Genomic DNA, 15,513 nt, shown 5'->3' with positions numbered 1-15,513 from the left:
TCAGGACAACTACGCATCTTTGCCTTCGCTCCTCACCCGCATCTTCATTCTCATCACCATGTCAGAGATCGACGCAATATTCGGCCTTGACAAGGCTGGAAGCAGCTCCAAAGGCGTTGCAAAAGTGAAGCAGCCAGTGAAGACGAAGACGAAGAAGCGCAAGGCCGACGACTCAAAAGTGTCTGAGCCGGAGGGAAAGGCGTCATCGTCCAAGTCGGCAGAGACTTCGGACAAGAAGGAGAAGAAAAAGAAGGAGAAGAAGAACAAGCTCGATGAGACTCCCGCAGAATCATCATCATCAGCGAAGAAGACTGCTGCTCGCCCGCCACCAGCTGTAGTCCACGACCCCTCAGCTGCTGCCCCCTCCGCCTCCTCGTCCGCTACCACAAAGCCACCTCCGGCCAAGAAGAGCAAGAAGGGCAAGTCGAAGGAGGACGCAGAGTTGGCTGCCTTCACATCCTCGCGCGGACTAGATGATGGAAGGGCACGTACGGAGGAAGGGTACAGGATCTATTCTGCAGAGGAATTGGGCCTGAATAACGATGGAGGGGGGACACCGCTCTGTCCTTTTGATTGTAATTGCTGTGGGTACAATGAGAGGGCGACGATGGGGCCAAGAGATGAGAGATCTGACCATCGAGCTCCTCCGTCATTCAGGCTTCTGACCAAGGAAAACGTCAAACGCGAAGAATGTCATCATTCATCATCATCATCATCATCATTGTTCGTCAAGAGTCTGCAGCACTGAGATGACAGGGTATCGCGTCGTATGATGGAAACACAAAGATGGCGACGTCGTAGCGTCGTAGAAAAAGATGAAAGCAAGTGTCAACGTTTCCCTCCCTCCTCCACTACTCGTCCTCAAAAACCCACATGACCTCATCAGGCCTAACGAACAATCCAAGCCCGGGACGTGACCCTTGCTCGTCTCTCTCGTCCTCCTCCTCTTCCTCCTCATCGGCATGTCCATCCCCAAAGGCCATGAACATCGAGCTTCGTCTACTTCTCCTGCTACTCCTGCTCGCTGGTCGACTGAGGCGACGAGCGGCCAGCCCTGATCCTGGTCCCACGCCAGTAGCGCGCGTGGATGAGGCAGTGCTATTCGTCCTCCAGTGGGGCGGGCTCAACCCCGTCGTAGACCCACCGCGCGGGGAGGTGGCATTACTGCGTGATGCCATGGCGAGGGCGAGCTCCGGTGACCAAGAGGCACGCCGCTCGCGCTCGATAGCGAGGCCGTACCCACTCAGGAAGGCGGAAGCGACCGAGGAAGCGGGCCCTGCATTGCGGGTTGACGTTGATGCCGATGAGAGCGACGAGACGGGTGATGGCGGGCTCATTGAAGGGAACGGGGCGAGATTTGCTGCTGTGGCAGTGGCCGAGGCGTTGCGCTGCATGGCTGTGGTGGTGGTGGCCTTTGTCGGGACGAGACTGTCCGACGCTATTCGCAGTGGCACGCCAGGCGCATATCGCGGGATGGGGGCGACTGGTGGCGCGCGGGAGGCTGGGTGACCGTTGCTGTAGCCGTAGCCGTGGCCGCCGAAGGGAATAGAGGAAGGGCCCGACGGAAAGCCAATCCCACTGCCCGGTGCAAGGCTCATGCTTCTGTTGCTCCCGTTGGCGAAGAAGGACGAACTCCCTAGAGGCAGGCCGTCTCGTTGCATCGTGAAGTCATCAGGCTCGGGGCTCACTGGCGCTGAAGCCGACCAGAGCGAAGCACTCGCCGCGCTTGCTGCTAGCACCTCTGCAGCTCTGTTATGCAAGCGTGCGATACGCCTCCGTCGCGCCTCTCGCTCTGCTCGAGCGAACATGTCCAAGTGCTCGCTGAGACGTGACGTGCCCGATTGAGTTGCGGCGGATGGAGGAGCCGGACTGATGGCTCGTGTGCTGGAGTCGCTGAAGGTCGGCGGGGCTGGGAGAAAGGGCGTAGTAGACGGGGTGCTTGCGCCAGAGCGGTCGTGCGGATCGCGCGATGCAATGCTCGAAGTCCTACTCGGAGCAAGCGAAGCAGCGTCTGAGGCCACCTCACTCCCTCCCCTAGCCAAAGAGAAATACCTGACCCCACCAGCACACCCATCACCAAAAGCTCCCTCCAATCTCCCCCTCAAGGCCCGCGGCAGTGGCATAGGGACCTCCACGCCCACCATAGGCCCCGCATAGCCTTCCACAGGGCCGATATATTTCACCAAAGCCCTGAGTCTCGTACGAGGCGGGAAAGGCGGGCCAGAGGGCCAGATGAGGCAGGGTATGCCAATGGAAAGGCACGCCGCGGGAAAGGCCGCTGCGAGGTGGTTGGCGTATGCGGTTGCGCTGGCGGGAGAGCGGATCCGCAGAGGCGGGCGGGTGGTTTTGCTCGGAGGTGAGGAAGAAGACGCAGACGGTGCGCCAGAGCCGTCTGGGTCGTCATCGGCACTTAGCTTCGGAGGAGCATGATGCCTGGCCGGTCGGCTCGGCCTCGGTGTGCGGTCGAGGCTCTCCTCTCCAACGTCATCTCCACTGCCTCCCGGCAATGGCATCTTGCGCAACGCTTTCGGAGTATGTGGCCCAGGAGCGAGGGAGACGCATTTCGCTGGGCTGCTGAAGCCATTGCTGCTGTCAGCCGCGTCCTCGATGAGCGTGGAGGCGGATGTGTCGTTTGGGTCGGTCGCGATTTCGGAGGACGACGTGGATGAGTCTTGCTCTTGCTCTTGCTCGTCTGCCTGCTGAAAGCCATGCCCTTCGCTTTGAGGTACCATGAGCGTCTCGTTGCTGTCCCGGCTGCGGAGCGAATTGGCATCGAAGGCTTCTAGCTGGGCCGCAGGGATATCGCCGATCTCTGGTGAGGCTTGCAGTGCAGGCACTCCATCTTCTCCAGCTGGCTCGAGCTGTGCAGCTTCCTCTGGGTCAGACTCGACTGTCTCTTCTGCCTGGGGTTCCACCGGCGCCGCCGCTTCATTTGGGTCAGTCTGCGGCTCATTCGCTTCTGCGGTGCCGGTTGATTCGTCCTCGATGGTGACCGCGGCATCTGCCACAGACTCGTTTGCCTCCGAGGTGGGAATGGGAACGTCATTCGGAGCCTCGCTAGCGAGGTCCTCCAAGGCGCCGTTGTCGGGGATCGAGGAAGCGCCCTCTTCTTCAGGTTGCGCGCCACTCTCTGCATCGTGGGTGATGCTCCTTGAAGGAGGTTCTTGTGCACCTTGCTCCTCGTCCCTAGACGGCGCAGCTACTTGCTCTTTCCCAGCCTCCTCGCCGTCTTGGCTAGGCATATGAGCGCCTTCCTCGTCTGCGTCCTCCGTGAGCACCTGGGGTGGGGACATGGGCTCGTCCCCTTTATTCTCGACAGGCGCGGCACTTTCATCTCCCTGCCCCTCTCCTTCCTCCTCCTTTCCGGTGTCCGCCTGAAGAGCGGGGTCTTTGGCCTCCTCCTTCATCTCTTCCTTATCCTCACTACTCGCGGCCACAGTCGGCGGCAGGCTTGCCCGTGACGCTGACCCCATCATCGAAACGTTTCTCCTCCTCACTGACGCCCGCAACGAGGCCAAGTTCGCGACAGAGGCGGCGCGAGAGGGCGTAGCGGAGTGAGATGGTCCTTTTGTGGCTGCGGAACTCGCCGCAGCGTCTGAGGATGAAGGCACACTGGCTCCTCGCTGCCAGGGCTCAGCGGCTGATGGGGTGAGGTGAAGGGGCACGCTTGTGAGGGAGGCGGAGGAGGTAGGACCATCGGAGGATAGGGCGGGTTGCTTTACTTTAGTGGACGCATCGTTAGTTGATGGCACTGCATCGGCGCTCCGCTCAGCCGACTTGCTACCCTGCGTTTTGGGTGCAGGTGCGCGAACAGCAGGCGATCCTGCTCTGCTCCCTTGTCTAGACCTCGACGAGCTTGAGCTTCGTGACGCGGCACCTGCCCCGCCTGTTGAGGCCGACGAGGCTGGTCTCGAGCTTGGCCTCGACGCTGGCCTCGACGCTGGCCTCTTCACGGTACCCGTATGCTCGCTTCTGTTCATTTTGCTGTCTTTGATCGGCGAGCTCGACCTAGACCTACCAGGAAGTCTAGCAGAGCTCGAACTCGCCGCGGACGGAAAGGGACGCTGCGTTTGGCCAGGAGCAGTGTGTGATTGACCGGAGAAGCGGGCTGCCAGACCAGCAACGCGACTTCCTAAAGCTGGACGGGCGGGTTTGTTCGATGAAGGCGCAGGGATAGGTGCTGTGGTTGATGGTGTGTCCGAGGCGAGAGGCTCTGCCGGTTTGGCAGCGGCTTCTGGCTGGGTAGTCAACGATGGTGCTGCCGGAACTTCGCTGCTGAAATCTGGCTTATCAGCTTCCGCCTCTTCCGCAGCTGGCGTCTCAGGCTGATTGCGTGGCACAGGCGTCTCTGCAGGCTCAGCAGTACCTTGCAAACCGACAGTGGACGTATCAATTGACTGCGCGCTTGCAGCAGGCGACGACTTCCGCAGCGGTGATGGTCGATCCGGCGGAGAGGAGAGTGGGGACGAGCCGCGGCTTTGCCTTGCCGTCAAAGGTGTCGAGGTTGTAGTTGCTGCCCTACCGCTGGAAGCTGAGGGGCTGGTGGGGCCGTTGCTCGGTCTTCTGGCTGCAGGAGCGCTAGGGCGAGCAGGCGTCGCCCTACTTGCTGCAATACCCGGCGCGCCCCGCCTTGTCGTACTACTCGACGGAGAGCTCGTTGAGGCAGAGGTTGCGGCTGCCGTCGTGCCAGACCGAAATCCATGAGTGACCGAGCTCTTGGCCGCATTCCTGTTCAGCACCGCCGCCCTGAGATTGACAGGCCCTGCTTCGCGCTCACCCTCGTCCGCTCGTACCGCCGGACGCGAAGCTGCCCCGGCTGGGCGGCGCGACGGAGTGCTTGTGGGTACCGTTGCTCGCCGCGCCGCAGGATTGGTGGGCGAAGCCTTCAGGCCCGTCTTACTTTTTGCTCCATCGGTAGCCTTGTCGTCCTCGGGAAGCAACAGCTCCTCGGCAGGTACCTCGATCTCGCCCGCAATCTCCTTCAGCAGCCACTTTTCCAAGCCATTGAATCCGGCATTCGCCCTGACATTCACCCATCTCTTTCTCAAAAAGCTTAGCACGTCCTGCCGAGCCAGCTCCACTTGATCTCGCATCGGACCGGGAGACATACCCTCCTCTCCCTTGAGGAGGACCTGTGCCACCAGCACGGAGTAAACCTGCGCAGCGTTTCGCTCCGCGAGGCTCGAGGTGATGATGGAGAGAAGGCGTTCAAGAACGTCTGTGAGAAGGCCGACTCCTTCTATCATCCCATCCCACTCTGAGCTGGCAACTACTTCTTCGAGATTACCAAGCAGAGCCTGCTTGGCATGCTCCGCTATCGCCTCCAGCATGGCGCGCAGATTGTCCGTCCATTTACTGCTCCTCTCTCCCTCGAGCATGCGCTCCACTCTCAGCAACTGCGAGAGGACGGGCACTACACTTCCGGCCTCGCGATTCAGGCGCGCTTTGATCTGGGCCACAATCTTGCTGCGAAGAGAGGGATCCATTGCCCCCACCTCCCTGCTCCAATACGCTCCAAAATGAAGCCCACCCACAGCCTTCAATCCCGCAGCGCGAAGAGTGGCATCAGCCACGTCTGGACTCGCGGCGAAGGCCAGGGTCCTCGGTACGCGCTTCACGCACGTCGTGCAAGGCGGACTTGCCGTGCTGGCGCCGCAAACGAACTTGTGGCAAAAGTCGTTGAAGATCATCGAACCCACAAGAGAGCTGAGCGACTTGACTTGCAGGTAGGCTGAGGCGCGCCAGATCTGGAATGCGGTGGTGAGGTCGAAGGTGCGCGGTGAGAAGGAGAGGGCTCCCGTGTAGAGGAATCCCAGCGTGAAGTACGTGGCTGTTGGCGTAAAGGGTGGGGACGGGAGAGTGACTTCGCGCGACGTAGAGTCGGAGAAGCTGCCGCTCAGCAGCTGGGCTGCAAAGTAAGGGGAGCGCGAGGCCAAGACGAAGCGGTGGGCAGAGAAGACGCCTGCCGTTTCCTCGTCACCGGCATCTTCCATGGGTAGGGCGATTGCTGATGAAGATGAGGATGGGAGGTCGGCGAGGTTGGTCATACCGCGTGGACGGGGGCTGCGATCGGCTGATGATTCGGGGTTAGAGTCAGAGCCGCCGACTCGTATTGTGATGTCCGCGAGGTGGCGACTTTGCCATAGTGAGAACATGTCGGACCTCAATCGCTCGAGACGCTCAGGCGCGGATGCATCGATTGGCAGGGCGTCTTCCCTCAGCGCATCCGCCAAATCGCCATCGCTGGCCGTAGTCTCGGAGGTGTAGATGTAAGTCAAGCTGCGCTTGAGCAGACCGAAGTCCAAATCGCCCGAGCTCAGCGGCACCTCAGTCCCTGCTTCGCTCGATGTCGATGCTGCGCTTGGCGTGGAGAGGATGGAGTCGACGCTTGAGGCGAGGGACAGCAGAGGTGGAGAGGATAGCGGGGACGTGGCTTTGGCTGGCTTGCGGATCGACGACGACGACGACGATGCCTTGGGAGCAGTCCCTCTTGGAGTTCCTTGCAGTCTTGGCGGAGCAGAAGGCCGCAATGCTGATTTGCGAGGCGCAGTAGTCCTCGCACTGCTCGCCTTGGTCGGGGCCGTCACCTTGCCACTGCCGCTGATGCTGCTACTGGTACTGCTACGCCTCACAGACGGCGAAGCTGAGCTTTCGGCATCAGACGCTCGAATCGCAGCAGGGAGCTCGAGGTACTTTGCCGTGAAAGTCTTTGGCGCTCTCGCAAGCACAATAGCTCGATGCGCAAAGACGACCCGGCTTCCTCGCCCTGCTGATGAAGATGCCGCCTTTGGGCTCGAGGTCGGGCTGAGTGGAGGGGCCGTTGTCCATGAGATATCCGGGAAGCGCTCCTCTGCATTGTTGCAGAGGGTCTTGAGGTCGTCTGACCAGGCATCGGTGGCATCATTACGGACCTTTTCCGGGGACAGGTCTTCGATGGGCTGCTGAGCTTGCGAAGTGGAGGGGATAGGAGGAGATGAGGAGGAGGGAGTAGTGGCCTGCTGGAGTATTCTACGTCGAGGGGTGGCAACTGCGGATCCTGATGCTCTGGTGGCCATGTCGACGTGAGACACAAGCGGATTGCTGAGCTCACTGAGCTCGCTCGTCTGAGTGTTGGTCTCGCTCTCGGCGCGAGAGTGTTGGCGACGGCGACGAAGGGCTCAAATCAATGCAAGCAATGGCCTCGTCGTCGCCCATGACGCACTCGGGCGTGCGCTGAGGATCACAGCCCTCGATTGAGCAGTCTTGTTGTCGAAGAGGGTAATGCTGTGCTGGTTTGTTGATATCGTCGACGACGCTGATCGGCAGGCTGTGTGATATGGTGATGAAAAGAAGAAGTGCCGAGGAGCCCTGGCGAATGGCCCTTTGCTCCCTCCTGTGGTCCCAGTCGCCCGCCCGCCTGCCTGCCTGCCTGCCCGGCTCCTCGATCTCACAACCAACACTCAACTCGGATTCAGCCGAGCGGCAGGCAGGCAAGCAGGCGGCGGCGGGTGGGCGGGAGGCGGATCGAGCGAGATGAGGCAGGGTCGACAGACAAGGAACAACGGGAGCAGGAACAAGGAGCACAGACATCTTTCACTTCCTACCTCATCACCATCAGCCACGCTTTGACACCATGGAGGCTGAGCCCTCTCCTTCATCGTCCCTATCCTCATCGCAGCAGCAGCAGCAGCAGCAGCAGCCGGTCGCAGGCCCGTCAAAGACAAGGACCAGTCGCGCCCCCTCGCGAGCCTCGAGAGCCTCCGTATCAGCGTCCGCGGCTTCGGCGGAGGCGTCAACGTCTAGTCATGCCCACAACAACTCAGAGGGCGGCAGCGTGGGCGAGCATTGCTCTTTCGTCCTTCTCGCAGAATTTGACATCGATCGCGGCTCGACCCTCGCGCACGTCTACCCCAGCCCAGCACTGGTAGAGGGGCACGACGATCATGCGCTCGCGGAGCTGATGTTGCCTGATGGGGCGCATGCTCGGTCGGAGGATTGGACGACATTCTTTCTGACCGACAAGGGGAAGGGAGCGGCCAAGACAGCGACAGATCAAGGGGACCGCAATCATCCTCCTCTCACGTACGTCCTCAATCTGGTACGCACTAAGCACGATGCGAGCGTCAGGAGAGGCGCGCTGGTGAAAGCTATCGCGATTGGGTCGCGCCATCCTTGCCTCAGAGTATTCAAGGTGAGAAGGTGATGCAGCATTGATCTGTTGCAATAAGTTGCTGACCGTAGCCCTATCTCTTGCTCTTGCTAGCCCATCCTCCTGCTCGCGCTCGACGAGTATTTTAACAGCCCCGGTCCAGCAACCCTCACTAAGCTCTACGAGGCAATCAACTCCCTCGACCTCAGCTCCGCTCCCACCTTCAGCCGCTCTCAGAAGCTTATCCTGCGCTGTAGCGACCGGAAGGACCTGTTTGCAGATCGCTTCCCATTGCCGTCAGCCAGCATAGCGTCAGATGGCTCGCGCCCAGCCATGGGAAGAAAGGCGTCTGTCGTGTCCGTGCGATCTCATGCTGCTCAGCAGGGAAGAGCGAGTCCATTTTCGTGGCGTGATGGGGGCGGCGGGACGAAGGATACGCATCTTTGGGAGACGAGTATCCCGTATGGCAAGATCGACATTCCGATACGCTGGCCGCTGGATGAGTGGGAGGATGAGATTGGAGAGGTGAGCTTCCCTGTTGCCCCATGGCCGATCCTTTCTCGGCAGTGATGCTGACCCTTCCTGCCCCGCTCTCAGTACTCTCTCTCGCTCCTGTTTCAAACCTTCTCCTCCCACCCGCCCGCCGGCCCCCTGCACGCCCACCTGCACAGCAACGGCAGCCAAACCCATCCGCTCACCCTTCTCTTCAATGCTCTGCAAACCTACAAGCGCGTCATCTTCCTCGGGCATAACCTGCCCGCAGCCACAGTCGCATCACACGTTCTAGCCGCATCCGCCCTAGGCAGCGGGTGCGGTGGGGTCATTCCGGGGTTCAAGGAGCGAGTCCATCCCTACGCCAACCTGATCAGTCTTGACACGCTCGAGGAGACAGAGGGCTTTGTGGCTGGGGTAACGAACCCGCGCTTCGAGGAGCTCAGGTGCTGGGATGTCCTCTGCAACATCGAAACGGGCAAGATTACCGTCTCGAAACACATCGAGCCTGCCCCTCTCCCTGCCTTTAACAGCCAGGGAGCCGGCTCAAGTTCGATCGGCGCAACCACCGGCGGCGGCATAGGAAGCGTCAACGGCTCCATGGGCCTCTCGAACGATGCGTCGACGCACGGGCACCACTCGAGCTTCTCTATCGACTCGAGCATCGACCCGGGCCTGTTCACCGCAGGCGGTGGCGGCATTTCCTCCGATGGGCCCTCGTCAAGCAGCATTGGCGGCGTCTCCCTACGCAAAGGCTCCTTAGCCGGCGGGAATTCACTGCGAACGTACCGATCGGGCGGGACGGGTAGCATCAGTGGGGGCATCAGTGAGTTTGGGGCGTTTGCGTCTTCCTCATCGGGCGCTACCACACCGGGCGGCATACCAGATGGGCGCAACGACTCGCCAGACAACCTCTTCATGGAGGACCTCACTGCAGCAGTGAATGCGCGCTACTCGGAGCAATACGTGAGGGCAAGGGTGATGGAGTATGCGCTGCATTTCACGCGGCTGGTGACGAGACACGAGGAGCAGTTCTATCCACCAGCCGCGATGAGCGGGAGCGTCGAGGGAGGAGCAGGTGGGACGGCATTGATGGCCTCCATGCTCGAGCGTTTCCCTCACCAGCCATACCTCAACGGTCAGCTGGGAAGCGGGATCGCCTTTGGGGATCGGGAAGGCGAGGCGAGGGAGTTGGCTTGCAACGCGGGCAGGGTAGAAGGGTTCCGCTCCTCCCCCGGGTACGCGACTTGGCTTGCCTTTGACGCCAAGATTGCGAGAGGCGAGACGAATATCACCGAGGTGGATGTGTGGCATCAGATTGCGAGATTGAAAGGCAGAGGGAGGCCGATGCATTCCAGTGAGGCGGGATTGATCTTCGCGACGCTGTCCAAGAACGTGAGGAGCGAGGGGCAGGTTCTTGAGATGTGAGTGTGCCCTCCGCGTACCCCTGTACTGCACTGTGAGCTCTTGCTGACCACTGCGTTTCCGCTGTTTGCCCGCGCACAGCCTCTCCTACCTCCCTTCCTACAGCGGCGGACTCACACCCCTTGCGCTCGGCCTTTACCACTCCTCGTCCTCGGTGCGCAACGCGGCGTGTGACCTGCTTAGCCGCTTGACGGCGCACACATCTGTCGGGCTCAAGATGGTGCAAGCCTTGCCTCTTTACCACCGACTGGCTTTTGCTCGTCTGAGGCAGGAGAGGGCCGAGCAGCTCGAACAGGCCGCTGCGGCGAGGGCAGGGGTGCAACATCAAGCAGTCATGACGGGAGCGACGCCGGCCGCAGCGGCACCGGCTGGGAGTGCAGGCTCGATGCAGCACCTCGCCCGCTCCACGCCCCCACCTTGGTCGGCAAATTCTGTCAGCAGTGCAATGATGGGACGCTCGCCATCACGAGACAGGGAGGGGGCTATTTCGCCTAGTGTTGCGATGAATGCTGGTCGAGCAGAGGGAAAGAATGGGACAGGAGCAGCCGCAGTCAATAGTGGACTGTCAGCTGCATATCGCGAGATGGGTCTAGCTCAGCAGCAGACGTAGCGGAATCAGTTGTGCGGTGGACTGCCCGCCTGATGACAAGAGATGATAAAATACGACACGATACCCACTGTCAAGCCAAATCGCTTTGCGGTGCTTCTCGCAATTCTCCCGCGCCCCTGACATTGGCTTCACTCCTCAGCGTCGATACTCGTCGAGCGCGCAATGATGACGGGGCTTGACCGCAAACGACTGTCGGCTCCAGAGATCGCAGAAGCATCGCAACATCAGCGCTCACGGGCGCCTGCTCGCTCGTGGCCTAGACGAGAGAAAGGAGGAACAAGCTTCGCGCCCTCGCCCTCGTCCGCGCACTGTGATTGAGGTCTCGCCAATGACAAAGCCGTGGTGATGAGGTCGCAGCAGTCAGGAACGACCAATCCGTTCAGGAGCGGCGGATGCTCGAGCCACTCTGCCCTTTCTCCGTTTGCTTCCACACTTTGCCGCGCACACCACCGTAGACCGCGCGCCGGATGCGTGATTGGGCGAAGCGAGGCGGCGAGAGATGCGAGGCACAGCGACCTGATGAGGTCGCGCTTTGCATTCTCGCCGAACGAGCCAAGGAGCAATGTCAACAGCATCTTTCCTTTTGCCCGTACACCGTCATCACTACCGCCGATCTCCCTCCTCTCGCTACATCAGACCCTCTCCCGTCTGCCTTCCGTACCACTCAGCTCGGCGCTACCCAGCCACCTCACCATGTCTGGGCGATCGTACACCTCTACCGCTGCTACAAGCACACCAGAACGATGCGCCAGTCGCCCTCCCTGGAGGCGCAGAAGCCTCCGGTCTTTCATGCTTGCTCCATCGCACCTTCTCCCCGTCCTCTTTCTTTTCCTACTCCTCGCAGCGATGCCTTCTCCGGCCAGGGCCAAAGACTGGACGTCGTCCGAGGAGCTCAACTACGAGCTGCAGATCTATCAGGGCATGGTCTACTCTTTGGTCGGCATCCAATTCTGGGAGCACATGCTCACCTTCGAGTTTGAGATTGCCATCTTCACCGGCAGGGCCAAGTGGCGCCATGGGATGCTAGCGTACTTGATCATCAGATACTCGACTTGGGCGGCTCTGATACCAATGGCGATCAATATCAACTCGACGAGGCCGATCCGCTGCGAGGCAAGCTTGATTGCGCTTTTGATCCCTTTCAGCTTGTCGACCATGACCACTAGCCTCATGTTTGTGGTTCGATGCATCGCTGTTTGGGAAAAGAATGGTGAGTGTATGCGCGTGTGTGTACCAGCAGTGATGCTTGCTCATGCCTATCTCCTGACTTCCCTCTACGTGCGCAGCTTTCGTGATATGCCTCCTCGTCCCTCTCTGGGCCACAGAAGCCGCGCTCCTTCTAAGCAGTCCTGCTCGTATCCACTCTACCTGGACGGGCCACCTCTGCCTTACCTTCTTCACGCGGCCAATGTGGGAGTGAGTGCGCGCCGCAGTCATTGTAGGCGTCTGTTGCCCAGCTAATCGCTCCTCTCGCATGCCCAGGTACAACCTCGCCTACCTCTTTGTCGAAATAGTGGACATTTTCACATTCATCCTGACAGCCTGGCGCCTACGCACCATCAAGAACGTGGGCATAGGTAGGATCCTCTTCCAACAATCGGTGGCCTACGTCTTTGTGGCTACCGTACTCAATACGGTCTGCCTCGCCTTGTTCTACCTGGCACTCAACCCGCTCATGGGCTACATCTGCACTCCAATGGCTATGACCCTGTCGGGCATCTTGGCCTGCCGCGCTTTTCGCGACTTGCAGCGATCGACTCACAAGCCAGAACGCTCTTTCGACGGACCGGACCTCAACAACAGCGCCTGGCCACCCTTGTCACCTGACGACGAGGAGAGCGCGCCTGTGGAGTCTGAGCCACAGAAGCACGAGCGCGGGTACAGCAAGGAGCTCAAGCACACGGCTACCAGCACCAAGCATGCCCACCATAGCTCAGGAGCCTCAATGACGGCCTTTCGCAGCGGGTGTGGGAGTCACGAGTACTCGCGCCGCCGTGCTACTCCTCACCAGACCCTCGCCGAGCGCGGGCGCCAGCTAGGTCAACGAGACAAAGAAGACTGGCTCAGCAAATCTGGTCTGGGAGGACGTATCTTTGACGAGCAATGCTCCATCTTCGCGTCGCAGCGCCCCTACTCTCCTTCGTTCCTCAACATGGGAGACACGCAGCGAAGCCTCGGCGAGTCGCATCACAGTGACACAGAGCCTCTGCGCAATGACCAATACGCTGCGGCCGTCGCTGCGGGTGATCACCATCAAATGCCTACGACTTTGCCACTCGCTCTCAAGAGCTCCCGATCTGCGGTAAGCACCCACACGACCAGCGCAGCGACCATGACTTCGCCGACTAGGAGTCATAGCCATGCTCAGAGCAATCATGGGCTGGCAGCCACGCCAAGCAACAGCTCGACTCTTTGCGCCCCACCCAACGCCATTCGCAACAAGCCCTCGTCGCACCGTCTCCGTGACCTGGAGACAGCCCGTCATGCGCGCGAGTCTGATGAGCAGCCCCGTCGATCTCACTCGTACTCTTGCCAGTATCGCGAGCCGGATTCTCCTTTTACGGCCAGCAGCATCGAAGCCGCCTCGCCGGAGGCGATCGTGAGTGCGGTGACGCAGTACCTCCCGCCCGCAGGCTACTCGGACAGCTACCACTCACCTGCTTCCAGCACCAGGTCCGGCGGCATTGGGAATGGCGGGCGTGCTCGAGCCATCTCGCAGGGTGATGGAGGGATCCACGACTATCTCAGCCATGTGTCTCAGTTCTTGGTCCCTCCCCGCTCTGGCGCTGCGCGAGGCAATGATGCGCAGGGCCACGCTCATAGGCATCATCGTGTGGATGAGCAGCGCTACCAGCAGTCTACTCCCAGTCCTGATGCGCGTGACGGGCAGCATCAGCATCAGCAGAGCGGCCAGTCTCATCCGCACCAGCAACAGCCCCGTCATGGCCGAGGCGCTGTACCCTACGGACAGTCGATCAACCAGGGGATGCTCCTTTGGAATCGCTAAGCGGGAGTGACATTGAGCTGCGGCTCAACGAGTGGAAACACGGTTGAATAGATCGACGTGCCTCGCTTGAGGGCTAACAAATCCTCAAACTCTCCCGGACCCGTCGGGCAACCCAACTACGCTCGCGTATTCGTCCTTCCCAGGCGTCACCACCCCCTCTCACCACCCAACCTCGCGATACCTCCTCTTGACACCCGACACTCTTCCCGCCTACCACTACTCTGAGCCTGTCAGAGCTCGCCCTTGTCAGACGACACACGCAAACGAGCGGGAGCCTCCTCATTGCCGCGCACAAAAGGCGGCTTTTCCTACAAGCCGATGTCATCGTTTACGCTGTCCTCTGTCCGCCTCCTGAACTCGTGTCCTTTCCTCCTCCCCACGCCCATTCGCCTCCAAATCTTGTCTACCGCCCATCCTCCACCGTTCTCACCCCGTCACACCAAGATCGTCCTGCCCAATTTTTCAGATCTTCTAATGTCAAAGCTTCATTTGCTCTTCTCCTCGCCGCGTAAAGGCCGATGCGTCTGATCGTGGATGCGACAAGGAGCGCGCAGCCGAACCTGGACGGTCGACCCTTTCTTCCCTTGCTCATGGTCTGACCTCGTCCAGCTCAAGCAGCAGCGCTGGACACCAGGCGAAGATGATGCTGACTGACGTCTGATTGACTATGATACAACGGCTCGTAGAGCCAAATACAAAATGATACGAGCTACCCATACTCTTCCACCGCTCACCACTCACACTCACTCTATCATACATCTACTTCCCCGCCCCTCCCACAGCCACAGGTCGTTTACTCGTCGCCGTGTTACCACTACCTTTAGCAGCAAACCCACTCCCCACTACCCACACAACAACGAAAGCTGCTCCAACCTGCAAGAAGCGCACCAGTGCCGAAGCACTCTGCGCCGCATGCTCTCTAGCGGCCGCTTCAAAGCCTGGAGCGCTAGCCGTGGACGAAGCACCAGAGGCCGCCGAGGCTCCAGCGCCAGCGGCAGCCGCCGCGGCGGAGGAGGCTGCCGGGGACCCGTTGGCTACGCGCGAGGCATGCAGGGCCGACTCGCGTTTACGTTGTCGTTCGGCGTAGGCGTGGAAGGAGGAGGCTGACGCTGAGCTTGAGGAGGTGTTGAAAGGGTCGTGTCGCGCAGCCCCCGCTCGTGCACGATTGGAGTCAGAACGACGACGCTGGTACTCCCAGGCGTAGCTCGCTCGCGCTCGTCTGGCCGTGTTGTCCGTCGAGTCGTACGAGTAGCCCGCTGTGCCCCTTCTGCCCATGCCCCCTCCTCCTCCTCCGCCTTGGAGTTGACGATCGTAATCTCGACGACTCTTCTCGTTTCCAAGAGTGTTCCAGGCTTCGCTAACTTCTTGGAAGCGCTTCTTTGCCCCTTCGTCGTCGCGGTTCAGGTCGGGGTGGTACTTCTTGCTTAGGGCGTAGAATTGAGACTTGATTTCTTTAGGCGTGGCGGTTCTTTTGATGCCTAGGGTGGAGTAGTGGTCTTGAGACTGGGGCGTTGTGTGGAAGGGGCGTGACGGCAATGACCTGGTCGGAGGCTAGAGAGGAACGAGAGGTCAGCCTGCTGCCCATTGGAGTGTTAATGGGCCTCTCCTCTCCCCGGCCTCGCCGCCATCGTCGCATCGCAGCAGCTTCTTCTTTTCTCGCATTGCGTTCAGATTAATGCCCGAATTTTGTGAGCTTAGTCCGGGCGTCTTCGCCATTATGGGTGATTAGCCCTACGCAGACCGTCGTGATAATTTGATGAGGCTCATCATGTGTGCGTGTGCGAGATTGCGGAGCGGTGCGGCGATGATGGCGAGCGAGGAGGGTCTGCGCCGGAGTACTCACAATTGATG

General features: G+C 60.2%; 6 protein-coding genes across 6 annotated transcripts; 3 read left to right on the top strand and 3 right to left on the bottom strand.

Annotated features, from left to right (window-relative positions):
* Positions 1-58: 58 nt before the first annotated feature.
* Positions 59-748, top strand: BDZ90DRAFT_257029 (DUF1764-domain-containing protein; the record flags this gene model as incomplete). Its single annotated transcript, XM_025507909.1, has 2 exons — positions 59-588; positions 658-748. The coding sequence occupies 2 exons, from the start codon at positions 59-61 to the stop codon at positions 746-748; spliced, it is 621 nt and encodes a 206-aa protein (XP_025364527.1).
* On the bottom strand, positions 701-7,321 carry BDZ90DRAFT_228960 (hypothetical protein). Its single transcript, XM_025504861.1, has one exon. It carries the CDS (start codon positions 7,053-7,055, stop codon positions 852-854), a length of 6,204 nt encoding a protein of 2,067 aa, XP_025364526.1. The 5' UTR covers positions 7,056-7,321; the 3' UTR covers positions 701-851.
* A 291-nt stretch (positions 7,322-7,612) lies between these two features.
* BDZ90DRAFT_257027 (spindle pole body interacting protein) lies at positions 7,613-10,655 on the top strand (the record flags this gene model as incomplete). Its single annotated transcript, XM_025507908.1, has 4 exons — positions 7,613-8,170; positions 8,243-8,653; positions 8,726-10,044; positions 10,127-10,655. The coding sequence occupies 4 exons, from the start codon at positions 7,613-7,615 to the stop codon at positions 10,653-10,655; spliced, it is 2,817 nt and encodes a 938-aa protein (XP_025364525.1).
* Positions 10,656-11,501: 846 nt separating this feature from the next.
* On the top strand, positions 11,502-13,662 carry BDZ90DRAFT_257026 (hypothetical protein; the record flags this gene model as incomplete). The annotated part of the gene is made up of 3 exons (XM_025507907.1): positions 11,502-11,865; positions 11,942-12,071; positions 12,138-13,662. The coding sequence occupies 3 exons, from the start codon at positions 11,502-11,504 to the stop codon at positions 13,660-13,662; spliced, it is 2,019 nt and encodes a 672-aa protein (XP_025364524.1).
* Positions 13,663-13,698: 36 nt separating this feature from the next.
* BDZ90DRAFT_849 (hypothetical protein) lies at positions 13,699-14,191 on the bottom strand. Its single transcript, XM_025509887.1, has one exon. The coding sequence runs from the start codon at positions 13,985-13,987 to the stop codon at positions 13,736-13,738; it is 252 nt and encodes an 83-aa protein (XP_025364523.1). The 5' UTR covers positions 13,988-14,191; the 3' UTR covers positions 13,699-13,735.
* Positions 14,192-14,421: 230 nt separating this feature from the next.
* On the bottom strand, positions 14,422-15,247 carry BDZ90DRAFT_224931 (DnaJ-domain-containing protein; the record flags this gene model as incomplete). The annotated part of the gene is made up of 2 exons (XM_025504642.1): positions 14,422-15,165; positions 15,203-15,247. 2 exons carry the CDS (start codon positions 15,245-15,247, stop codon positions 14,422-14,424), a joined length of 789 nt encoding a protein of 262 aa, XP_025364522.1.
* Positions 15,248-15,513: the final 266 nt, after the last annotated feature.

The sequence above is a fragment of the Jaminaea rosea genome (assembly GCF_003144245.1).
Source record: "Jaminaea rosea strain MCA 5214 unplaced genomic scaffold BDZ90scaffold_1, whole genome shotgun sequence".
NCBI lineage: Eukaryota > Fungi > Basidiomycota > Exobasidiomycetes > Microstromatales > Jaminaea > Jaminaea rosea.
This window is presented reverse-complemented; position numbering and strand designations above follow the sequence as displayed.